The sequence below is a fragment of the Colletotrichum phormii genome (assembly GCF_030913505.1).
Source record: "Colletotrichum phormii strain CBS 102054 chromosome Unknown BDP81scaffold_6, whole genome shotgun sequence".
Taxonomy (NCBI): Eukaryota; Fungi; Ascomycota; class Sordariomycetes; order Glomerellales; family Glomerellaceae; genus Colletotrichum; species Colletotrichum phormii.
In genome coordinates, this window is record NW_026851448.1 from 1958429 (window position 1) to 1982476 (window position 24048).

The 24048-nt window shown below is 53.1% G+C and overlaps 8 protein-coding genes across 8 annotated transcripts; 4 read left to right on the forward strand and 4 right to left on the reverse strand.

The window, feature by feature from the left end:
• Nucleotides 1–235: 235 nt before the first annotated feature.
• On the reverse strand, nt 236–1912 carry BDP81DRAFT_197785 (uncharacterized protein). The gene is made up of 2 exons (XM_060582504.1): nt 1626–1912; nt 236–1565 (listed from the first exon to the last, which is right to left on the reverse strand). The coding sequence occupies exons 1-2, from the start codon at nt 1815–1817 to the stop codon at nt 405–407; spliced, it is 1353 nt and encodes a 450-aa protein (XP_060447757.1). The 5' UTR covers nt 1818–1912; the 3' UTR covers nt 236–404.
• An 817-nt stretch (nt 1913–2729) lies between these two features.
• BDP81DRAFT_345425 (phosphoinositide 5-phosphatase) lies at nt 2730–7327 on the forward strand. Its single transcript, XM_060586092.1, has 6 exons — nt 2730–3536; nt 3584–4876; nt 4924–5459; nt 5521–5630; nt 5686–5795; nt 5848–7327. The coding sequence occupies exons 1-6, from the start codon at nt 2911–2913 to the stop codon at nt 7088–7090; spliced, it is 3918 nt and encodes a 1305-aa protein (XP_060447758.1). The 5' UTR covers nt 2730–2910; the 3' UTR covers nt 7091–7327.
• Nucleotides 7328–10501: 3174 nt separating this feature from the next.
• Nucleotides 10502–11209, forward strand: BDP81DRAFT_448007 (uncharacterized protein; the record flags this gene model as incomplete). Its single annotated transcript, XM_060592245.1, has 1 exon — nt 10502–11209. One exon carries the CDS (start codon nt 10502–10504, stop codon nt 11207–11209), a length of 708 nt encoding a protein of 235 aa, XP_060447759.1.
• A 1012-nt stretch (nt 11210–12221) lies between these two features.
• BDP81DRAFT_459682 (14-3-3 family protein) lies at nt 12222–13581 on the reverse strand (the record flags this gene model as incomplete). The annotated part of the gene is made up of 4 exons (XM_060593567.1): nt 12222–12581; nt 12651–12738; nt 12825–13174; nt 13570–13581. The coding sequence occupies 4 exons, from the start codon at nt 13579–13581 to the stop codon at nt 12222–12224; spliced, it is 810 nt and encodes a 269-aa protein (XP_060447760.1).
• Nucleotides 13582–16537: 2956 nt separating this feature from the next.
• On the forward strand, nt 16538–17648 carry BDP81DRAFT_197895 (uncharacterized protein). Its single transcript, XM_060582506.1, has 2 exons — nt 16538–17025; nt 17159–17648. Exons 1-2 carry the CDS (start codon nt 16832–16834, stop codon nt 17493–17495), a joined length of 531 nt encoding a protein of 176 aa, XP_060447761.1. The 5' UTR covers nt 16538–16831; the 3' UTR covers nt 17496–17648.
• A 747-nt stretch (nt 17649–18395) lies between these two features.
• Nucleotides 18396–19703, reverse strand: BDP81DRAFT_459683 (lipase; the record flags this gene model as incomplete). Its single annotated transcript, XM_060593568.1, has 1 exon — nt 18396–19703. The coding sequence occupies one exon, from the start codon at nt 19701–19703 to the stop codon at nt 18396–18398; it is 1308 nt and encodes a 435-aa protein (XP_060447762.1).
• Nucleotides 19704–20448: 745 nt separating this feature from the next.
• Nucleotides 20449–21852, reverse strand: BDP81DRAFT_423563 (uncharacterized protein). The gene is made up of 3 exons (XM_060590082.1): nt 21573–21852; nt 20994–21516; nt 20449–20917 (listed from the first exon to the last, which is right to left on the reverse strand). Exons 2-3 carry the CDS (start codon nt 21356–21358, stop codon nt 20737–20739), a joined length of 546 nt encoding a protein of 181 aa, XP_060447763.1. The 5' UTR covers nt 21359–21516; nt 21573–21852; the 3' UTR covers nt 20449–20736.
• Nucleotides 21853–23543: 1691 nt separating this feature from the next.
• On the forward strand, nt 23544–23882 carry BDP81DRAFT_315468 (60S ribosomal protein L36; the record flags this gene model as incomplete). The annotated part of the gene is made up of 2 exons (XM_060584090.1): nt 23544–23638; nt 23720–23882. Coding segments are annotated over 2 exons (258 nt in total), but the record flags the coding sequence as incomplete, so codon positions are not given.
• Between the last annotated feature and the right edge of the window lie 166 nt (nt 23883–24048).

Here is a 24048-nt window from a genome sequence, read left to right on the forward strand (position 1 = left end):
TCAAAGCATTGACATTATTCTTCTTTCTGGCGCCCGCAAGGCATTCCCCAAACCCCAGGGCTGGCATCCTTTCCGTGTCTCATCTTTACATCTTTTCCCCTTTTTTTGCTCGACCTCCCCACCATCATGTTCTGAATGCCGTGTTTATCCAGACACCTTGTTCCTACCCGTGATCAAGTCTGAAGCGCCGAAAAGGGTTGTCCCCGGCATTTGTTCCCCTATTGCGGCTTACTACCTGCCTAATTAGTGTTTACTACGATATCAAACCCGATAGGTTGAGTGTACACATCTCGCCAAAGCAGGCGGTGGACCGTCGAGCTGTGTGTAGGATGGAAGAGATCCCACAGTATACCGGCTCTACCATCGTAACCAGCCGCGAACGCTGTGAGGGCTTCTAGCAGCACTCAATTCCTACTGCGAGCATGCAGCAACCCTAAAAATGTCGGGTCCATACCTGTGGTGTAGTCGTGAGCAAAGACTGGTTCCCAAAGGAAGGTGGCATAAGCCGCCTCTTCATATGTCTGGTCGAACGCGCATGGTCTGAACTCGAGTCCATAGTACTTCTCGAGCATGAAGGTGTACAGCTGGAGCGGAGGATGTGGAGCCCAGTTGTCATACTCCTCGCCGCCGAGTAACCTGTACCGATCTCGCAAAGTTGCCGCGATGTCGAAACCATGGCAAGCGAAAGCGGTGCCATCCTGAGCGCTTTCTGACGACGAGGCCTGTAATTGAGTCGCTACCAGTCGCGTACAATGCATGTCCTCGATTTGGATAGGCATAGATACCTCTTCCAGCTGGAACTCCCCAAAAAGAACAACTGTCACTCTACGCGTGGGAGGCAGGTCAGAGGCGGTTGAGTTCTTGAGCGGCGTGTAGCCATGGCGAGGCTTCCCACTGGCGTTGTAGAGCTGGGGTGATTGATACTCGTGGGCATAGATGGAAGCCATCACCTCCCATGGTACTTCAGTGGCACAACCCGGGTCTGAGACAGTGGCGATGTCTTCTACCAAGTACCGAGCCAGATGCCCGAACACCTTTTCTTGGCTGGCTGGCGTCATCTTGTGAACATTGTACACCGGGAAACCTGCAATGTATGCCTGGCTGTCGTCTGAAAGATCTAAACGACGTTGCCAAATTTGACGAGCTTGCAATGACTGGAGCTCCTTGATAAAACGTTCCCCAGCATCCCCGTTTCCAGCAGCTTTGATGAATGGCTCATTGTGGGACTTCCATAAGAAAGCGCCAGCGAGAAGGCTCTTGTACAGCACTCGATGGAATTTTTCTTGGAAATCGAGAAAACGTTGATGGAATACGGACTCGTCTTTGGTACACCAGGTGATGTCTCTGATCTCAGGGCATAGTAGACATGAATACCCGTCTTCCTCAATGTGAAAGTACGCGTACTCCAGACACGCAGCCAAATGTCGGAACGCAAGTAAGTCCGCCAACTCGGACGAACGGCACTTTTGATAAGAAGGTTGCAGCTCTTCAATATCATCATGTGTCATGTCAGGTGGCAGCTGGCCGGCGTGCAAGGCTTCTTTGACCAGATTTGTGGCGCGCACCTACGCGGCTGAAGTGAGTGACGACGAGGCCTGTCAATGTTTGGGAAAGCAGAGACTTACGGCAATGACCGCATACTTGTACGCGGGCATTGTTCTCGTGCCGATGCTATCAATGAAGCTTGCGCCGTGGTCCAACCATACTGCGTAAGTATACTGACAGGATCTGGCAAGAGCAAATGCGTCGTCGAAGCTAGCACAGCTGCCCAACACCCGAGCAATGATTTCTGGGGGATGTGAGGTGAACATTGCCATTGTCACGTTCCGTTGGGTATCGGAAGAGAAAGAGGGAAAAAAGTGCAGTCGCAGGCAACGATAGATGTTTGGGAAACAGAGTATTAATCAACGGGAAGCTGGAGGTCAGAGTAGGTACCTAAAGTAAGGTACTTCCAGGCAGGTTCGGATACCCGTCCTTACTTTTGCAACAACGATCACGGAGCGGACCCATATTAATCAGAGAGCTCTAGTCAATTCTTACATTTCTCCGACTAGAGCTGCAATGGTTAAGCCATTGCCAGCGTAAATTCCCATCTCTTGGCCACAAAGCCATGGACAGATATTTTGAAAGCATTCCCCGACGCTTCTAGACGGACTGTATGGGGTTCGTCGCATGTTTATTCTAGTTTGCTGCTTTGTCTTTTGATAGAACCTTGTGCCGTTGCAAGCTGCATCTGAACATAGCATTCCTTGACTGTCTATGAATCCAGTGTGACTACATGGTGGCTATCAAATCTCTGCGCAGCCGAAAGCTGACTTCTCGCGATATCTCTTGAAGTTGATACTAATTTTCTATTCATGTCTGTACCTGAGTACGCTGAGATATATGGATGGTATTCTTAAAGTTGAGGTATGCACGAGACAAGATCCCTGCCGTTCAACAGGCGCAAGCCAACTGCTTCCTCCCAGGCACCCAGGCTCCCTGATGGCTACAAGGCAAGGTGGTCCGTGAGGCTGAAACCACCTGGAAGGAAGCGAGCTGCCCACTTGCCTGGCCAGTCGGAGCTTAAGGTAGGCGCTAAACATACAGCGGTCCTATGCCCCTGGTTACCTCCGGCGGGACGGACGTCATTGTCGGGCTCCGTGTTGGCGACCCAAATCCCGCTACTGTCAGCCGCGACATTTTGCTAAACGCCATTACCTTTGGAGGCTGTCAAGCCATTCTAAGCTCCTACTTTGCTTCAACAAAACTACGACGTACCGCACCGACGTTCCCCTTCCCACACGTCTTCATCATCGACCTTGAGTTCACTGGCCCGCCGACGACGGCACCCTTCGATGAACAACCGAACTCGTCCAAGCATGCCCTGCGACGCCTGTGCGAATCTGTCAGCAACACCTCCGAACGACCATGGATTACTCCAGCTCTGGGAATTGGCCTTCTCAGGTGCCAGCACCCGAAAAGTCTAGCCAGTTGTACATTCGCGACTATCCTCATCGCTCTATCGCAATTGTCTCGGCCTCTCACGCCCTCATATTTCGCTACAGCTCCTCCAGCACCGGCGCAAACGGATCTCTTACTTCCCTCGCGTCCACCCGCTCACGACCCAACGGCGACCCTGCTGCGTCGAAATGCATGGTCGAATTCACTCAGATCACAAAAAAGACGCTCGCCGAATACCGACCGCTGACACCACGACCCATTTTTGGAACATTGGGTCTGATCTCTGTCGAGGGCGACGTGTTCCTTTCCGTTGTGACACATGCTACAAGAGTCGCTACCCTTAGGCCGGGAGAGACTGTAGAACGGATTGCGAGCGTTGCATTTTTCTGCCTCAACAGAAGCGAATGGGACGATGTTGTCTCTCTTGATCCTCTGGATTCCGAGGTTTCGGATGCCAACTCGGTGTATGGCCAGAACCTCAAAGGGCGGGAGCTTCAGGTAGAACATCCTTGTACGGACCTTCGGAAGCTTTTGGGAAATGGCACATTTTACTACAGTACCGACTTCGATCTTACAAACAGATTGCAAGATAGGTAAGGTCGCATCCATTCCCGGCACCAATCCGTCGCTGACCGTCTAGGACTGTGAACTCATATACTTTTGACATTGACAACTTTGATGATTCCTTCCTGTGGAATTCGTACATGATCAGCCCGTTGGTCCAGTTCAGATCTCGATTGCAGCCCCAGGAACGCGAAGCTTTGGATTCATCACGGTTCCTTACATCGGCTATCCGTGGTTTCTGTCGGACAATGGCCATCCCCCAAACGAGCGCACCTCTAAAGACACGATCGACTGGGCTGCCATCGTACTTGACCGTTGTTTCAAGACTCTCTTGTCGAAGAGCGGGAACACGTTTCAACTCCAGAGGCATTGACGATGACGGCAACGTGGCAAACTTTGTCGAGACAGAAACCATATACTGGAGCCCCGGCGGGACTCTCTTTTCGTATGCTCAAGTCAGAGGTTCAGTTCCTCTGTTCTGGGAACAGACTGCGGAGCTCATTCCCGGCAAGCAAAATATCACCGTTATCAGATCCCCCGAGGGAGCTCAGCCGGCCTTCAACAAACACTTCGCGGACCTGGAGCAAGCTTACGGCGCCGTTCACGTGGTCAATCTTTTGAGTGAAGGTAAACCTGGCGAGGCGCAGCTCAGTCAGCTGTATCATCTCGGCGTAGAACATTGCCCATTGAGCCAGGTCGGGGAGCACGAGTCGCAAGACCACGCGCTTTTACGAGAGACTCACTACGACTTCCATGCCGAGACGAAAGGCCCTGGAGGGTACGAGGCCGCACGTCAGATCCGCAGATACATTGAGAACTCGATAGACGGTTTTGCCTACTACCTGGCGGAGCAGAATGAAGATTCAGGCGCCGACACCAATGACGGCCAGAGCTCAAGTCGTATGGTTGTGGTTCTCCAGCAAGAGGGTGTGTTTCGAACAAATTGTCTCGACTGTTTGGATAGGACAAATTTGATCCAGACCCTCATTTCTCAGATGGCTACAGAGGCTTTCCTGGGCCACCGAGGCGAATATGCCACATCGGATTTTTGGATGCGACACTCAACTTTGTGGGCAGACAACGGAGACGCCCTATCGAAGATCTATGCGGGCACTGGTGCGCTCAAGTCATCCTTCACCCGCTCTGGGAAGATGTCCCTGGCTGGAGCTGTTGCGGACATGCGTAAATCGGTGCAGCGTCTTTACCACAATAATTTCACAGATTCGGCTAGGCAGACAACGATTGACCGGCTGCTTGGGCGGCTGGTCAACCAACTACCTGTCCTTCTTTTCGACCCCATCAGTGACTACGTTTCTGGTGAATTGACGAAGAGAAGCGCTGAGTTCTCATCCACACAGGACATAAACATGTGAGTTATCTATCCGTATCCTTGGTCTCTCACGCTAACCCACGTAGGTTGGTCGGTACCTTCAATCTCAACGGTCGAACTGAAGGCGTTGATAGCGATCTTGATGCATGGTTGTCTCCGGAAGAACTGGGTAACGTGCAGCCCGAAATCGTTGCTGTTGGGTTCCAAGAGATAGTCGAGTTGAGCCCACAACAAATCATGAACAGCGACCCTTCGAGGAAACAACTCTGGGAAGCTGCAGTGAGAAGGTGCCTCAACAAACGAGCCAAGTCGCTTGATGGAGAAAGATACGTGTTGCTCCGGAGTGGACAACTCGTCGGCGCGGCGTTGTGCATCTTTGTCAAGGCATCAGCATTGGCCAACATTAAGAACGTTGAGGGAAGCGTCAAGAAGACGGGGCTTTCGGGGATGGCCGGCAACAAAGGCGCGGTTGCCATACGATTTGACTACGCAAATACCCATATCTGCTTCGTGACAGCCCATTTGGCCGCCGGATTTTCGAATTACGACGAGAGAAACAGAGACTACGCGACAATTCATCACGGGTTGCGCTTCCAACGGAACCGTGGTATTGATGATCACGGTAAGCATACTCATCCCAGAGCCTTGTAGCACCCATGAGCTTGAAACTGACGTCGAAGCAGATGCTGTTGTTTGGCTGGGAGACTTTAACTACAGGATTGGTCTCAGCTCTGAGGCTGCCCGAAGCCTAATCAAGAAGGGCGATCTGGCGACACTTTACGAGAACGATCAGGTGAGCAATGAATATTACTCCGGTGTTGTCTATCAACATGCTGACTGCTTCGTAGTTGAACCTCCAAATGATCGCAGGACTTGCGTTTCCCTTTTACTCAGAGGCCCGTATCAATTTCTTGCCTACATACAAGTTCGATCTTGGCACGGACAATTATGATACTTCGTATGTTCAAGAGGTCGATATGTCTGATAACGCATAAACTAATGGTCCACAGTGAGAAAGCCCGTATCCCAGCCTGGACCGACCGTATCCTGCGCAAGGGTGGGAACTTACGTCAATTGGCGTACAATTCAGCTCCTCTCAAGTTTTCGGACCACCGACCAGTGTATGCTCTATTCCAGTGCAACGTCAGCATTGTCGATGAAGCTTTCCGAGATCAAATCAGCAAAGAGCTATATCAACGGCGAAAGGCCGAAGTTGGAGACACGACAGCGAACCTGGATTCAGAGGAAACCGACGATGAGGATCTGATTGGATATGAAGCCATCGAGCCTGGGCTACCTCCTGCCAGCTCTGACCGCCAGAAATGGTGGCTGGAGAACAAACAGCAGGCCCGAGTCGACATCAAGCAACCGACGGCTCCCGAGGGCCACGTCGCAATCCTAAACCCTAATAGGGCGCCGAATCCCTTCACGCCAACCGGAGAGCCGGACTGGGTAAACGTACCCAGATCAAGACTATCGTCCTTTTCTAGCGTCTCAACCTCGCCGTATGAGCATGTTTCTGCTCCCAATGATCTCTCGTCGTCGGCAACGAACCGGATAACGAGGAAGCTGCCGCCACCTTTTGATCCATCAGCTCTGCCAGGAAAGTTCAACGGCCTCAATATCAGAGATGAAAAATCGCAACGCGGAGAAACGCCGCCACCGCCACCGCCGCCTAGAAGACAGACGGGAGCAAGCGCGGCAATCCAGCATCCACCTTTGATACTCTCCAATAAATCGCGAAATACGACGACGACGCCTCCCCCTCCACGACCGTCATCTGCCATTTCTCAGCTTTCACAGGTGTCGTCACAATCCAAATCCAAACCGGCACCACCCGTGGCGAAGAAGCCGGCACACCTGGCTACGGTGCCGGCTGCGGCATCTCCAGCTCCGAGTAGCAACGGGACGAGTCAGTATAGAGACGAGCCGGAAGAAAAACCACCGCTACCGGTCCGAGCCTCGACAGGCTTCACGAATCTTGGTGCGAGTAGGGAAGGCACTATGCGCAAGCCAGTAGGCACGCCGGCTAAGCCTCCCAAGCGAGCGGGAACTATGACTATTGAGTCCGGGAGGCACACCCCGATGGCTGGAGCCGTCGCTCTACCGGGGATGAGGGCTGGGGAGGAACGACCAAAACCAAAGATCCCGGCAAAGAAGAAGGCGCCGGTAGACTTGCTAGACTCACTGGGCGATGATGGACCCAGCGACATGGGAAGCTGGGAGACGTTGGTTCCCAGCTCTCAGAGATAACAGGATCGGCTGACAAGTCTTTCATGACAAAATGATGGACAAGCTAGTGGGCATTGCTAGAAGCAAAAACGGCGAGACTGCCTTTGATGATTGATGTGTACAGATAATAGCATTTGGCTGATTCGGGCGGGCTCATGTTGCTATGGCGCTGTAGCGGATGATTAGACGGAGTGAAGCATACAAAAAAGCAAATGTCGTACAAGAAGGCTTGAAAATGCAATTGCCGTGTTCCACGAACCCACTGGTGCTTTCCACCGCTTCGCTCAGCATTGTTCGTCATGAAGCGAAGAGGCTACAATACCTTTGAGACTGAATTGACCGTTCATGCCCCGCCTAGGAGGCTGGCTGTAAGTAAATCTAGAAGCAAGCCAGCCGATGTGGGTGAGCCGGGGAGTGGGTGACGACGCCCGAACGCCAATCGGCTTCTATACCACAGCCACCCACATCACAACGTCATTCCAAGCAAATCCCAGGGCGTTCTTTCAGTTTTCACCTTGATCGCAAAGCGGCCTCACCGAATCTGGACGGATGGACCCTGGAGCTCAGCTCTGGCAGGGGGCAAAGGATTAGAGCTGATACCCTTATTTTTGTAACACCCATTTCTGTCCGATGCATGGTCTTTTCCACCCCGCTGCAAGTCGTCTACTGTTTGCCTACCTACTGTACTCCGTACATCCGTACGGAGGTCCAGTCCTCACGATACCAATGTCCGTAATGACTGAGACACCACACCGCTTTCTCAAGGTCTAGAAGGATGAAGTCGAAGCCTCCTCCGCCTTTCTGTGCGTACGCTTCAGGAGTTCATTGACATCTGACAGCGGCACCGTCCAAGCATGAACGCACCGCCCTAGTCCAAGTCCAAGTCACGCCCCTCGAGCGCCACAGCGAGCAGCGAACAGGGGGGTTGCTGGTCAAAACAAGAGACTGGAGAGGGGGGGATATTCGAGCTCTCTGTCTCTCCATCTCTTCCCCTTGACTTGTGTGACCTGGAAGAAGAAGAGGGGGACGGAGGAGGGAGAAACCGAGAGAGAGAGAGAGAGAGATCACCCATGGTTTTGTACCACGAAGACGAAGTGTCACCGCACGCGCCGCGCCGCCTTCGTTATTTCGGTTGTCCGCCATGAACCGCTTCCGGGGGTTACGTAGGTTACTCACTCAAATAGCCCACGCGGGAAACTCTCCTCTCCAAGACTCCAACAGCGTAACAGACGATCAGAGAGATTTGACAAGCATAAAAACATAAACAAGAACAAGAACAAGGGGCCTACTACGATCGACCCTGTCACTGCCAGTCTTCCCTGGGCTGGGCCTGCCGATCGTGGGGCAGACGAGGCCCGAACCAGGCAAACGTCGCCAAGGGAAGCCCACCCAAATTGCCTCCATACGCAGGTAGAGGCAGTTGGTGGCATTGTCGTGCATGCCTAGTTTGATAGAGGTAGCAAAGCAAGAGAGAACCGGTTCCCTTCGAAACGCTCGACACTTGCCTTTGCCTTGCACTTTTCCCCCGTTCCCTTTTGTTCCACTAGGGGTCGTCTAACCGGTTACTGCGCAAGTCTTGTTTTTCTCTTTCGTTCCCCCAGCGGCGTACGAGCCGGTCTGCTTCATCGTCCGGCTCGTCTCCATCCCGTCCCATCTTTCTAACCCTCCTTTTTCCTCGTTCGTTCGTTTCTTTCTTCCTTTCTTTCTTCACAACCTAAACCGCTTCCCACCCCAATCGTCCATCCACCGGCATAGCACGCTGCAGTCTACACACCCCTTCTTCCCAGACACATCCAAGCTTTTCTCAACTGTCCTGCAGATTGTATCGGTGCTACCTTAACCCCTACCTTACTGCCGCTTCGCCTGTTCGTATGTGTTTCTAATACCAAAGTCACCTGCCGGAACTTACCCTGCCTGCCCCCCTCTCTTCTTCCACCAGACCTTTTTTAGTTTGCAAGGGCCGAACGCCAGACGAACGGACGGACGCTTGTCGCGACGAACGACCTCGAACGAACGAACCCCACCCGCTTTGTTTCCTACCCGTTTGTCGTTCGTCTTCCTAGTTGCTGGCTGCCGCTGCTCCTCTTCAAGGGGTGGTTTGTTTTGTTTCCTGTCCAAGAGACGCTTTGCAGCAAAGCACCTCACCTACTAAGACGCATGGCCTCGACCATACGGATATCGCTTCCCGAGTTCTCCCATCACGCAACCTAAGCTCCTCAGCTTGATACCAAGGCTCTATTACCAAAACACCCTTACCTAAACATAATCACAAGCCCACCGCCGTCGACCACATCTCCTAGCTGTCCCGGTTGATATCTTTTCTTCTTCCGAACGTGCTTCCATCACCGCCGCTGCTACTGGGATTTCATTTCTTATTCTCATCCCTAACCTGTCTTGAAGCTCCGCTCAACATACCACCTCTCAATTTAAATACTCTTTTTGTTTTTGTTTCATACGCCCGGAGGCGTTCACTCTACCGCTAAGACCTGCTTACCACCCAAAAGAGAAGACCGGGTGACAAGAAGAGGCTTGACTCGTTCATCCATCGTCCTGCACTCTTGTCCTCGTTTGCCGCTGTTCTGAAAAAGCTAGAGAAGCGAGACAGGAAAAAATCCGAGTCTACGGATACCTCCCTATCTCTACCTCCCTATCTTTGTACCCATCTCGACAATCCCCGACCTGATTCAAGTCATCTGGTCAACGGCCACACCTACTTGCCTCACAAAACAGACACCAGCACCCGCACACACGCACATGCGACACACGCATACACTACCCATCTTATCTTCGAATCCGGGGTTGGCGCCGACTTAATCACATTCGGAGTGTACCTTGCACACACGACGGAAGAGCACATGAACGGGACGTTAGAGACCATCTACCGAGTAGCGACAGCCTTGCATAACACCCGAACAGGTCTCGTGTTACCTACGCATTATTAGACGGCCACCAACTTTTTTACTCTAATATCCTCCGTTTCCTTCAACCTCCTCTTTTCTCCTCCCATCTTACACTTTCTCCTGTCTGTTTTACCTCTGGACGATATCATCAAAACGGACGGACCTTGGCAATACCCGTTCTCAACGCCCAACACCTAATTTTTCTCTCATCCGCATGTTTTGGGCTTCTGTCACGTAAAGCGCAGACCTTCTCGAAGACCCTCACGCCTCCGACATACTTCTGCTTTCGGTCTTGGCTTGGAGCATAATCCTCATTCCAGGATTAGCAACCGAGACCCTCAACCCCCGTTACGAACAAACTGCGAACGGCCACTGGATGCTCGGGTACCCAATACTTCATAGGAGGAAACGGCCACCAACATCCGCTGCATACTCATAAATCGAAGCACACTCTTCAACTACGGCAAATATCAACATATCAAAGACCCGGACTAAGACCCAAGAGAAAAAAAAAGAAAAAAAAGTGTCCAACATGTCCAACCCAACCCTTTCAAAGCAACAGCGCATCCAAGTCTGGCGCGAAGAGGTAGCGGCCTCAGCATCCCTATGCACATGTCCGCCCTCCTCCCCAGCCGCATCCGCCTCCTCAACAAATATCTCCCTTTCCGCGGCCTCTTCCTCGGCATCATCCTCCGCATCCTCCCCGGGAGCAGGCGACGCCTTCACCTTTCCTCGTAGCGACATCTTGCCCGGGCAAGGAACCTACTGCCCGACATGCTCCCGTCTCGGCGCCCCGTCCGCTTTGGGTCTGGAGCCCTCGTCCGCCTACCTCGACCACACGCAACCCGGCGGGGTCCTCCCCGGTAGCCACATCGCCCCGGGCATATTCCGCGCAAAGACAGCTAACAACGCAATCTTCCGCGGCATGCGTAACTTTGTCCGCAAGCTCAGCGGGAGCAAGGCAAGCGGACCCATGCCACCCCGCGGCGTCGAGGAAGCAACCAAGATGTACCGACGGGCAATCCTAGCAGGCTGGCCCACGGCCACGAACACAGCGCTAGTCGCCGAGGCAGAGGCAGCGATGGCGGCAGGAGATGAGCCAGAGGCCGAAGACGTTGACTGCGCCGTTGACGAGGCGGATTCTGAGGGCCGGGGCCACGTGCCGAAGCTGATCGCCGAGAAGCAAGCTAGGCTCAGGAGAGCCGAGAGGCTGCTCGCGAGGACAAACGCGGCCCGTTAGAAACATACTTGTACACGATGGGGTACGAGAGGAGCTGGTGAACCGGCAAAGATGAGCGGGTGAAATGTCTGGATGTTGCGAATACCATGAGGCGCATATCATAATTTTGGGTTTGGTTTCTTGGAAACACGGATGAGTTCTGGGGGTGGCTGGGTGGGCTGGGTGGGCTGGTAGGCGTTTTTGAAATGTGCTATCTACATACATGGTTGTATCCTGGCATGTTCAGGAAATACTAGGAAATACCAATTTGTTCATTCTTCATAAACAATCTGACTGCTTCCCTCGCCTTCTTGGTACCGAACGCCTGTCATGGGTATATGTATGGCAGCATCGTCGCATCTCACAGCCGTCCCGCTGCCAGTCATGACATCCTCAGTTGTGTCACTTGTTGAACAAGCTGTCTTTGATCCATTCTTTACCCAAGACTTCAAGACCCCAGTGTCATTTCACAGCATGTCGACGGACGCAATTATTGATGAACATTTGTTATTTTCTTTTTGGTCTTGTAGACTGAATAGACAGGGGGCATTTGAGGGGGGCAAAAGGACTTTCTCTCCGTGAGAAGACGCGCGACAACTGAAGGACCACTATGAGGAAAACCGAAAAGAGAACACGAGACAGCCGTAAAACCATCCAGCACAGAGGTAAAAGCAGGAATCGAGGAGAACAAAAGAAGAGATTCTGAGCGTAGGCGGATATAGAGGGGGAATCAGTAGTTAGTTGCCAAGTAGAATCCCTGAACAGAAACGAAGCTGTTCCAGACCCTGGTTGGACATCCAAGACACCAATAGAAATCATGCCACGCATTGTTCCTCTCTCCGCGTCCAATCCTCAAAACCCCTCCCCTTTTGCTGCGAGACTCCGAGGGAGTCACAGATATTAGCCACCGATTAGGCGGCTAGACTGAGGCCGCCAGAAGGTCCGCATATAGCGCATACCGACGGCCGAGCAGACGAGCCATCTCAGCCTCGTCGCGAGCCGAGATGGAGTGGTATCAGGGTAAGACAAGAATTTAGGAGGCAGCGGGGGTCTCCTCGGCGGCCTTGGGCTCCTCGGCCTTAGGCTCCTCCTTCTTCTCCTCAGCAGCCTCGGTGGTGCCGGCGGCAGCACCCTCAGCATCGCCGCTGTCGGAAGAGGTCCAGAGAGTGAGGTTGTCACGCAGGAGCTGCATGATGAGAGTGCTGTCGCGGTAAGACTCCTCGGAGAGAGAGTCGAGCTCGGCGATAGCATCGTCGAAGGCCTGCTTGGCGAGGTGGCAGGCACGGTCGGGCGAGTTCAGGATCTCGTAGTAGAAGACGGAGAAGTTGAGGGCCAGGCCAAGGCGGATGGGGTGAGTGGGGGTCAGCTCGGTCTGAGCGACATCGGTGGCGCTCTAAAGAGGATCGTATTGTTAGATTCAATATTCTCTCAGGCGGCAGCAATCAACCCGGATCAGTCTCACCTTGTAAGCATCGTGGGCAGCGGTAGCGGCACCCTTGCGCTTCTCGCCAGAGGCGAACTCAGCGAGGTAGCGGTGGTAGTCACCCTTCCTATATCACGGAACGGCACGGTTAGTTTCGGAAATTGGGCCATTGAGGAAGATTGCCGGCAGCGGCGGCGGCGCCGGATAACGTACATCTTGTGGTAGAAGACCTTGGACTCGCCGGTCTGGGCGTTGGGGATAAGGCTGTCGTCGAGGACATCGAGGACATCCTGGCAGACCTGCTCAAGCTCGAGCTCGATCTTGGTGCGGTACTCGCGGATGGTGCCGACGTGCTTGTCGGTGCCCTTGCTCTCCTCCTTCTGCTCAATGGAGGAGATGATGCGCCAGGAGGCACGGCGGGTACCGACGACGTTCTTGTAGGCAACGCTGAGGAGGTTGCGCTCATCGACGCTCAGCTCACCGCCCAGCTTGGCGACCTCCTTCATGTAGCCAACCATCTCATCGTAGCGCTCGGCCTGCTCGCAAAGGCGAGCGAGGAAGGTCTTGCTGGAAGGAAAGGGTCAGTTAGGAAGAAGAAAAAAAAAGGTCGCGAAAGACCTCGAGGCCAGAAGGTGTGGTTGATGAGACGTAGTCCATCGACGAGGAGGGCTCGGCACAAACCTTTCACGCTAGAAGAGGGGCACAAGTCAGCATACTTTGTTCCCGTGGCGGGCGATAGGAGGCATGAGTGATTTGAGAGGGGAGGAAGAAGGCCATCGGGTTAGGAGAAGCCAACCGAAGCAAAAATAGCATCGGCAGGGGAATTCAGAGCGGTGGATCGAGGATCGCATCATGGGCATCTTCGTTGCCGTGACACAGGCAGGCAGAGTGATCGAGGGGTTCCGGAGGGGTTTTGGGGTGAGGTTGTGTTGGGCAGCGTGGGGGAAAAGGTACTTACATCGCCAGACATGTTGAACTCGTGGATTGAGGTGATGAGGATAGGTTGAGGTGGTTTGGAAGAAGATTAAAGAAGGCGGAAATGGATACTGCGAAAGGCGTGCAACGAAGTGGTGAGAAAGTTGACGCGGCTTTGTTTTGTTGTTGAAGAGTGGAAAAAGGTGTGCGGTGGAAGAAGGAGGGAAGGCGGAGGGAGTGTTTACGTGTGACGAATTATTTTGGGAGAGGGGGGGAATCTCAAAGGGAAGTTGCGAGGCCTGTCCAGTGAAGATTTAATTGGGTTGGTCCAAGTCCCAAGTCCCAAGGTCGCTCTTTCCCTCCTAGTCTTTCACCCCAAGGTACCTACCTACCTTACTCACCTCAGCTATGGTAGCCTTAGGTAGGTGCCGCCCATTGACCCCCTCCACCTGTTGATTTTCCCACCTGCGCACGTTGGGGTCACTTCTTTGCTGCTTAGATTTCTGCCACCTACCTTACCTTACTTGCACCTGGAGGCTGGGCAGCTCATGTTACTTCCTTTCGGCAAGACAAGGTACATGAATTTTTTGGGATCCATGGCACCAGAAAATGCAATTCCTATCTATGAATAAGGTAGGCAGTTTCAATCTTCATCCACTTTGCTCTCTCGGTACGGTGTAGGTACCTCATTGCCGCGCCGTTCTCTGTACTGTAACTCGTCGACTGAGCTTGCCTGCCCTGTGCCTGCTGGCTGCACCTGCCGCTTCGACCCCACTATGTTCCCTTTTCTCCCCTCCCCTCGCTTGCTTGCGGCTTGCCCCCTTCTGCGCTGGCCTGTGCTGGGAGAGAGAGAGGAACCCTGGAATTGGATTGGAATGGACGGATCGAGTGAATTGGATATTACCTATGGACGTGGTCAGGCTCTCGGGGCTCGGGGACTCTGGCAAATGGGCCCCCAGGCCATGGGCGGGTTCCCATTTGGCGGGAAGGGAAGAGAAATGGGGGCGCTGGGCTGGGCTAGGCTCTCCATCGTCAATACTTTGGGCCCCAAGATACTTCGCCTTGCGTGCCTCGGAAAGCTGAGGAAACACGACCTAACCAAAGGTACCAAGACCTGGTGAATGGGCTGTGACCAGTGGCAGGGCAGTGAATGCCTTCTTGCGTTATCGTTTCCCTAATTATCTACCTATCATCACCCATCTTTGCATCCTTTGTATAGTTTACTGCCGGGGCCCCAGAGTGGCTGCCAGGCACGGAAACAGGGTGAACAGGAGAGCTTCAGAGAGACAAGAGACGGACGGGAAAGTCAACCCAGATTACATTTGCATGTGGTGAGGTCCTCATTTCTGTTGGAGAGTGGCCCTGAGATTAGCTTGCCCGCCGAGCACATCAAAGGCATGATTCCGCCTCCAAAGAACCAGGCCCATGATGTATCTCCCTGGTCCACAACTGACGCCCATCCGGTTGGCCTGGGCCGGATATGTACCGCAGAAGTACTCCGAGAGTCCGTACCTGACGGTTGAACAGCAACTCGAGCGAACAACTGCTTTCTGATACCCTCAACTTTCCTTCCATCGTTAGTTTATTCTACTTGCTTCCAAGTTGGAACCAGCATTTAAAGAGTCTGGACTCGTCTTTTCCGAGCTGTTGTCTATTTGCCAAATTACCGGTGGGATGGATCAGTTACCCATTTGAGCTTCAGAGCTATCTTGAGGCCGCCCGGGTAGGAATGGGAATCTTGATGGAAATTAGCACCACAATGACCTCTCCAGGCCAGGAAATTACAGAGAAGAGGATGAATCAGAAGAAGAAGAAACGACCTGGCAAATGAGTCCGTGAGAAGGGGGGGAACTCGGGGGAGGGTTCAGGTCACTCAGATAACTCTGGTGAAGGTCATTTGCTTTTTGGCTTGTTCAATGCGAGCTCCAGCCTCCAGATGCTGCGCGTGTGGTGGACGGATGGCCAGCTCAGCACAGCACAGCATAACACAAGCACAGCAACATCCTAAATACTGGCTGCTGACTGGCTGATTTGGTTTTCGGGGCTAGCCCCACCCTCTCCATGCATTTCCCCGCTCCTGCTTTTGCGACACGCCCACCATGTACATATCTCCTTCCCTGACCACAACTGCTTTTTTTTTTTTTTTTTTTTTTTTTTGCAGTCTCGTGATTCTTTCCCTCTGGTGATACCGTGATTCTCTCCCGTTCCAAGCACATCCACACGTGATAGAGTCCGCTGGCCCTTGCCTCACCTCACACCCTGCAGTCTCTCCATCAAAGACCAACCCACTCCCCTCACCTCACCTCTCATCTTTTGTCGCATCCACTTCACTTCAACTTGTTGTCGCTTGCTCTACCCATAGGGATACCCAGCACGAGAATGGCGTAACTTCTAGTACAGCAACACAATTCGACGTATCACCGGCGTCCAATGCCATTGGGCCTGACGATATAAGCCAGCAATATCTCGTGGCTAGCTACTGACAGGCACTCGTGTACGGATACCGTTCCAGAACCCCATCCGGATTGGGTGGCTTACCTCATCTCGCCGAAATGCTCGAAGACGGGCATCAAATGCCATCCCATGTTGTCTCAAACTCACATTGTCCATACCAGGCTCGTGAGTCGCCCCTAACTACATCTTCTATCTTACCCAGATTTTTGTTCTTCAAAATCTATCATCCGATTGCTAAGCTAAACTGGATATCCTGTGGTTAAATGAGGGAAATTGTCTACCACACCAAATGAAGAGGCCATAAGCGTTATTGCGAGCGTCAAAAGACCCTAGACACTAACCCACTGGACTCAGATTGTGCCCTGGAAATTGGGAATTGGAACGGCGAGCCGAAATCCTACGACGACATTGTAGCTGTCGACATCGACTTCTGCTTTTCCATGTCTTACGCGATTTGCCCTCGGGCCAATCGCTGTCGGTCACGGTCTCGTACAGTCTGCTTTCCTCGTAGAACCCGGCGCCTCAATGCCGAGAACAGCAGCCACCCGGTCGACTAAGCCACAATCCCATCCGGCTTACATTGCCGCCTGACCACGACGGTCTCTTCTCAGTTCGATATTCATCTAGGTATTGGTGCCCGTTACTGCTAGATGCTCCATCGGTGGCTCTCCCTGCGTCGTTGTTGCGCTCGCGCACATGCTTGTCGAGAGCGTTGTGCTGTGTCATGCACGAAACTACCTTGCCCACCCGCTTACGCCCAATCTGCAAAATGTCCGATCGTTCATCAATCTGCTGTCGTATCTTTCTAACTTAAACCCCAAAGAAACCGGTTTCAACTTTCAACCCAAGGGATGATCCCCCGTTGGATCAGCGTGCCATCCGTCATCCCCGGCTTGTCTCCTCGCAGGCTCAGAGGTCATGAGAGTGAAACGTCAAAGGCTCCCGCGCCATCATCATTATGTACGAATACCTACTTCGTACAGCAAACTCACGTCAACTCAACTCGGGCTGCGAGACGAAGCAGACTCTCTATGGCCGAACCCAGATAAGTGTCACACTCTGATTTCTGATCTCCAATCTCTTGGCCGCCCTTCTCGTCCCAACTTCGAAGCCAACCACTGCCACCCCACCAACTCGAGGCCATCATAGGTAGCTTTCGGGTGACTCACATCCAGCACAGCCCATGGGGGGATCCTCCATGCAGTCGGGTCGAACAGGCGTGTCGCATGCGACAGGCCCTTGGTCGCCGCCTTATCGCGTGGCACCCTCTGGGCGGTGCCGCGGTGGGCGTGGCAGCACTTGCAGGCTGCAGCTTTCTCTCAAGAAATATTCCGCGATCCCCAGTATCCGTACGCGATTTCGACCATGGCCCAGCTTCTTTACCCGTTGGCGTTAAGTTATGCCACGGCCCCTATTGCGAGCCATGCTCCTCGCTGGCGCAGCTGCTTCCCGTTTTACCCCTCATCTCTCGCCCTGGTATCCCTTCCCTTCTTTTTCTCGACCCCTTCCAAGTGACAATGACATGAATGCTCGAACCCGGAGGTGCGGACGAAATTCATGTGAAGGGCAAGCCAACCTGGTCATGGAAAATCCGGGAACCCACAACTGTCAGCAAACGAACACTGAACAGTGGGAAATGTGGGAAGTGTGGGAACTAGTATGGACTGGAAGGGGAGCCGATACCCGCGAGGTTTAAGTAAGCACTTCGAGCCAACAAGCCTCAAGCCAAACTCGGGATCCAACGAAGCGATATCCACTCAACCCGGGCTGTTCCCGGCGTCCGCATGATCTTCTCTCTAGTCACGGCGAGCGGCTTTTACATCAACGACCGAAGCCCTCCTTGAATATAATCATCAGAACGGCATGTCCTGAACAAGCAATAAGTCTTCCTCGACGTATAAGACAGATATTCGGTAATGGCAGATATAAAATCAGCAAGCTCGTTGTGTTTGTCCCTTGATTTTGATGGCGTGACAAACGGCAAACTGATATCATCCCCTCAATGGAACGCAAACCGAGTAATGACTTTGTATAAGTTGTCATAGATAGCTCCGTGGCTGATGCTGATTCGTGAGGGAGGTGAAGGCGGCCGGCGAGCGACTTAGACTTTACTGGTGTGCCACGACTCAATCACATTAGTCGAGAGTTGCTCAGCGTAAAGCAATGTTTGGTATTGTGATATTTTTGACTTTCCCGTTCATTCTGTCTGAAGCTAGGTAAGGTACGTCCAAGGTACTGAGAAACCGTAACCAGAAAGAGAACGCCCGCCATTCCATTTAAGCGCTATACAAACCGCAGCTTTTCGAAACTCATTAAGCCAAACCCATACTCGTACCCATACTATCACATATATATATAACTATATATATATATATATACACCTATTACACGACAGCTAGCAAATCGAACCGGGGCTCACAGTTCTTCTGACAGTAAACTATCATGGCCGCCTCCGTACTTCTCTCTCCCCCAATTCGCCGGGTCGCCTCCGGGCATACACAGCCCGAGTCTCCAAAAATAGTCCCGGTGCGCGAAGAGCAGCTGCCAAAGCTTCAGCCGAGCCGAGAAGCCTGGCAGCCTCTTGATCCACCTGTTGGCCTCTTCGACGAGGGCCTCTTCGACGAGTCCCTCTGGCGGCGCCACCGTCGACTTTGTAGCAACTTCGACAAAGTCCTTCACCCTGGCCCCGAAGAAGCTATCGTCTTCTTTGGTGATACAGCCCGCGTCGCTGTCGCCGCGACAAGCCACGACGTCCTCGAGAGACGGAGATAGCTCAGCCTTGGCGATATAGAACTCGCCGGCGTGAGGCTTGTATCCCCACTCTGTAAGCGGAAGCAGCGGCACAGGGTCGTCGGCGTGAGTCACGCGACGGTAGGTCCGCTTCGAAACGTCCTCGTCCTTTTCGTCCCTCAACCCAAAGACCTCGTCGACATAGTCTACAAGGCCCTGGTTGCCAACCTTGGGCTCGCCAAAGGTCGTGACTTTGACATTGTCCCAGCCAAAGGAGACCTTGAGCTCGAGAGACGCGAGCATGGCGACAGCGCCACCGAGACTGTGACCGACCAGGTGAATGGCATAGTCTGGGTATTGCTCCCTCAGCTTCTTCACTTCTGGGATGACCAGCCTCCGCGCCTGGCGCCACGACGTCAGGAAACCCATATGGACACTGCATTCTTTGCACTTGCGTTGGGGCTCCTTGGGTGCCTCGCCACCTTCATCGGGAGATGGGTACGGCACATATTCCTGCGGAATGGTGCTCAAGTCGATAATCGTATTGGAAATACTGTAGGTGCCACGGAAGGCGATAATGATGGCCTTCTCTCCGACCTTGCCATTGAACCTGTCCTCGTCGCCGGGCCTGCGAACGCCGTGGTCGACGGCAATGTAGCCGCAGCTGTCGCTAAGCAGGACGCCCGTGTTCCAGGTCGAGACGAGTGTAAAGGATGGAAATTCCTTGCAGCGCGAGACACACGAAAAGGGCTGCGATATCCCTGAGGTGCCGACACAGTAGGTGATGTCGACAATGCGCGACGTGCGCTCGAGGGATCGGAAAAGCTCGACGGAGACGGGCAGCGAGGGTGCGGCGTGCTTGGTGTCGTTGCTCGATAGCAAGGGTTGCTGCTGCGGCTGCGGCTGCGCGGTGTCGAACGGTGTCGCTGAAGCTAGGCCAACCAGTGGCGCAAGCTGGAGGAGATAGAGGAGATGTCGCATCGGAGGGAGCATTCTTCTCTGGTCGGTTTCGCAATCTCGTCTTAGTCCCTTCGGAATTGTAGGCTATGATTGATCGCGCAGGCTGAAAGACATTGCGCAGAAGAATCGTTCTGTTTACTTAATGCAGGGTAATCGTCCAGATGTAGCAGGAGAGGCGAGCAGGATTATTAGAAGATACAGCGACGTTGGGAAGAGGATTGTTGAGAGATTGGATTGTGATTGTGACGATTGCGACGATGTACCACGTTTAACGGCAGGGAAAGCCTCAAAGCCTGACCCTTCAAAAGCGCATGATGACGATTGCACCCGTGCAGGCTCCTGCTAAATTAGGTATTTTGTTGAGATGGAGGCGAGTGGTGCGTGTGGTCAACGATGTATTCGTATGGGGTAATTGTGAAGGGGGATGGAAAGAGGAGAGAGAATTGGACGGGATACCGACGTCTCAGGGCTGATCTCGTGAGGGTGAGCGTGGTGAGGTCATTCCGCCATGCAGAGAGCGAATTGAAGGAAGCGGCAGTGAAGAAGGTGCTAAGCACGGAGTGCCTTCCATGCAAAATGCGGAGAGGCGCGGCCAAGCGACGCTTGCCGACAAACGGTTGGTCCTGGGTGGCCCTCTAGGCCCCTCTTCCCCTGTGGCTGCCGGGGAAGGACCTAGGATCGGGCTGTCATGCCCCGCGAAAAGCTGTCAAGGGGGCGGGTCTTCTCACCCTCTTGGAAGTCCTGCTGACCATTTGGGACCTGAGTGTTGAGGAGAAGTGTGGGTGGGTGACTTCAATTCCGATCATCTCATGCGAAAAGTGGGCGGAAGCCTAGGTCTATTGATTGTTCTATTTGGTAGTTCTCGTGCCTTCATTACGAATAATTTCCATTTTGCTTTTCCTCTCATCAGGAAAGGTTCTGTTTCGGGCCTACATCTGTAACCGTAACCCAACAACCTCTCAGCGTGCGTTCACTCATGTCTGTTTCATCATCCATGAACAGTGCTGTTGTGTCTTTTCTTGTTTGCTTTTTTACGTTCATCCCATGATTATCCTCCCCCGCCCTCTCAACCAACCGGCTGGATGCTGAAGAATCTCGATCGGATGTCGTCCGAGTTAGACTGGCATGCAACGGCGGCCCTCCTTGTACGCCTGTGCGACCTGGCGGCGTTGCCCGTCCCATTCGCGGCACCTCCGTCGCATACCAACGGGACCGCAGCCGTCCCGGACGCCTCGTAGTCGGCGGCACTGCGCGAAATGTGTCAGCAATTTTTACGTGGATTCTCGTCACAGCTCTACGTGTGAATGAAATCAGTTGACCTACCCGTCGTCACCAGGGCAAATCTTCTCGATGACGGTAATTGTGCCATTCAGCCAGATGAACTGCACACTAGCGTTGTCGCAAGCGTACCTCGGTGTCCGGCCGTCACCAGGCACCGGCACTGATGAGGCGTTGAGGTGGCATTGCGTGTTGAGGACGGTGCTGTCGTCGTTAAACGTAAAGCCGAGCGAGTCCGTCGTCTTGCCATCCGCTGACTCGGCGGCAAAGTTTTGAATTTGGAAGTCGTCGGGTAGGTTGCAGTCTTCTGATGACTCGACCATGGCCATAAGCGTGTCGGGAACAGTTGACATGTATGAGACCGCAGCTTGTGCCGCGGGGGCGGCGATGACGAGTAGTGACAGCTTCATGACTTGACTGTATTCTGATTTACGATGGTGGTAGGTATGATCAAGGATTGTAGGTATAGACTTTTGGATAAAGTGTGCCAAGGTAGGAGGATGAAGCGTGCGAAGAACTGAGGAGAAGATGGAAAGACGGAAAAGATGGGATGATCAGAATTCAAGGACTATGCTGATCTATTAGTCTTGCAGGCAGCTGCCTCCCAACTGGACCTTTACTTACAAGACCCGATTTAAGCACAGAATCATAGACCTACAAAGAAGATCGCTATGCCGTTCCTTGCAGGAAAACGCTCTTCAGGAGTGACTACGATGACATGGTGCATGGCTAAACTTTCATGGAGGGCGAGAACAATACGCAGATCCTGATGTAATCGTCCGGCCCGCCCGCGTTTAATGGGATGGCTGAGGTCCAAGCAGGTGGCCTCCTAGCTCCATATTAGGGGAGAAAAAACATTCCCAGCCCGCCATTAAAGATGGACTTCTAGGTTGCTTTAGTGCAGGACTTACGATTGGCCATACGTAGCATATACGAATGGTAGCAGTAGTAGCGGTGCTGCGTGGAAGGTTGATGCTCGTCGGCTGGGAATTTTGGTCCTTATTCAGGGGAAATGTTGGATCTGATTGGCCACTGCATGTTTCATGTTTCCCAGCATGGCATCCTGCGCTGGTCCACGCCTGGGCTGTTGATCACATCTGAGATCCCCCCTTTCTTGGAAGCGGACGCCATACGACGGCTAAGTTGGCACTTGGGTAAACGTAGATCTCTGCCCCACTACCCTTGGTTTTCCGAATGCTGTTGAGGCGGGTGGACGGCACTATTCTATCAAGGGACGTACGAGAGGCTGTGCTCAGGGGGCTGGGGCTCCAGAGTCTCAAGTATGGTACGGGTATGGCTCCAGCGCATGAGGGACCTGGAATTGGAGGGACTAAGATCATGGCACCATCCTGTAAGGGGACAACCAAGTGACGAAGTAAACGGGCAAGCTTGGACGGACGATCCCGATGCGCGGCTCTGCTGTCAGAGTGGACACTTTGGCTGGCTGGCTTGGCCGGGCCGTTCAAAGAAGTAAAGAAGAAACAACATTAGGTACTGGGCCTGCCTTGCGTCTGTTCTCAACTTCTCTCTGGCTCGTGTTGGCTGAGCTCAGGTACAGATACGAGATGCATGCCATGGACGAGTCAAGTCACGTAGACACGGCCTAGGCATACACGCATAGTAACCTCCGGTTTCAAAACCGTACGGATACACGGCGAGCTGGTCGTGTGGGAAAGTCGGCGAAGTGGAAGAAAGAAACAACCGCCAAATCATTGCTGATGCCTCTATTCCCAAGGTGAGCACCGGTATCTGCCTGAAAAGTTGTCTCGTCCATTGCATAGACGTCGTTTCCCTCAAGACTACCAGTCATGTCTTTGCGTAAGGAAATGGCCCTGCTTCATACTAATAGTATGAGGATGCGGAATTGAGGCATTGCAATGGGACCAGGTCATCAGACATATCCGGAATATGTAGACAGCGCATTCGGGCATTTCGTTCTCTGGGAGTACGAGCCAATCAGAGCCCATAGGACATAATCCAACCAGCTCCTGTCAAAGTCTCCACTACCCGGGAAGCCCCATTAAACCTAATCCAACGACATGCAGCCTTTGATAAACCCCAAAGCACGTGACCGCACAAACCCACCCGCCGAAATTCCCAATCCACCATTGCAACTTTTTTTTTTCGGTCGACGTCTTTTTGGCTCTTCCCCCCTCCGACCATCACGACAATACTAACCCGACAACCCATCGTCATCCAGCATTCAAGATGGCCAAGGAAGCGCCCGTCAAGACCGGTCTCATCACCGGTCTCAACAAAGGACACGTATGTCGAACCATTACCACCACCGCAATCATCATTGCCGCCGTCCCGACCTGAGAGAAAAGCCCCTCGACAATTCTGCGAAACGAAATTTTCGAACATCGATATGGAAATACGATTCGAAGATGGATACACACATTGAAAGATGAACACACAGAAGGATCGGCTATTCTATCAGGAAAGGAAATCGGCGGCAATGCCCCCTTTTCCCCCCACACCCGCTTCGTCTCACCTCGTGGAGGATCTCTGCACAACACCTCTCTCCACGAGGGGACCTCATTTGCAGAAGATGGACGCTGACCGGTCGTGATTGTTTCGGAAATATAGAAGACCACCGCTCGTGTCGTCAAGCCCCGTGTCTCCCGCACCAAGGGCCACCTGAGCAAGCGCACCGCTTTCGTCCGTGACGTCGTCAAGGAAGTCTCCGGGTAAGTTCCAATTCACACCATCACGAAGTGTCGTACACTGCGCATCAACTCTGGGTGCTAACCATACTCCTCCCTCGACAGCCTTGCCCCCTACGAGCGCCGCGTCATTGAGTTGCTCCGCAACTCCAAGGACAAGCGTGCCCGTAAGCTCGCCAAGAAGAGGCTCGGCACCTTCGGCCGCGCCAAGAGAAAGGTCGAGGAAATGACCCGCGTCATCGCCGAGTCCCGCCGTGTCGGTCACTAAACGATTTCCCATCGAGAGAAGTCGTTGACAAAACCAAAATGGGGCGCAACGGGGTTGTTGTGTTGGACTGGCAAACTACTGGGTTTATATGGGTCAAGGGCGTGGTCACAGCATGAAAAAGTTTGTGGTCTATTTCTAAAAACAAATTAACGGAAACACTCCCCCG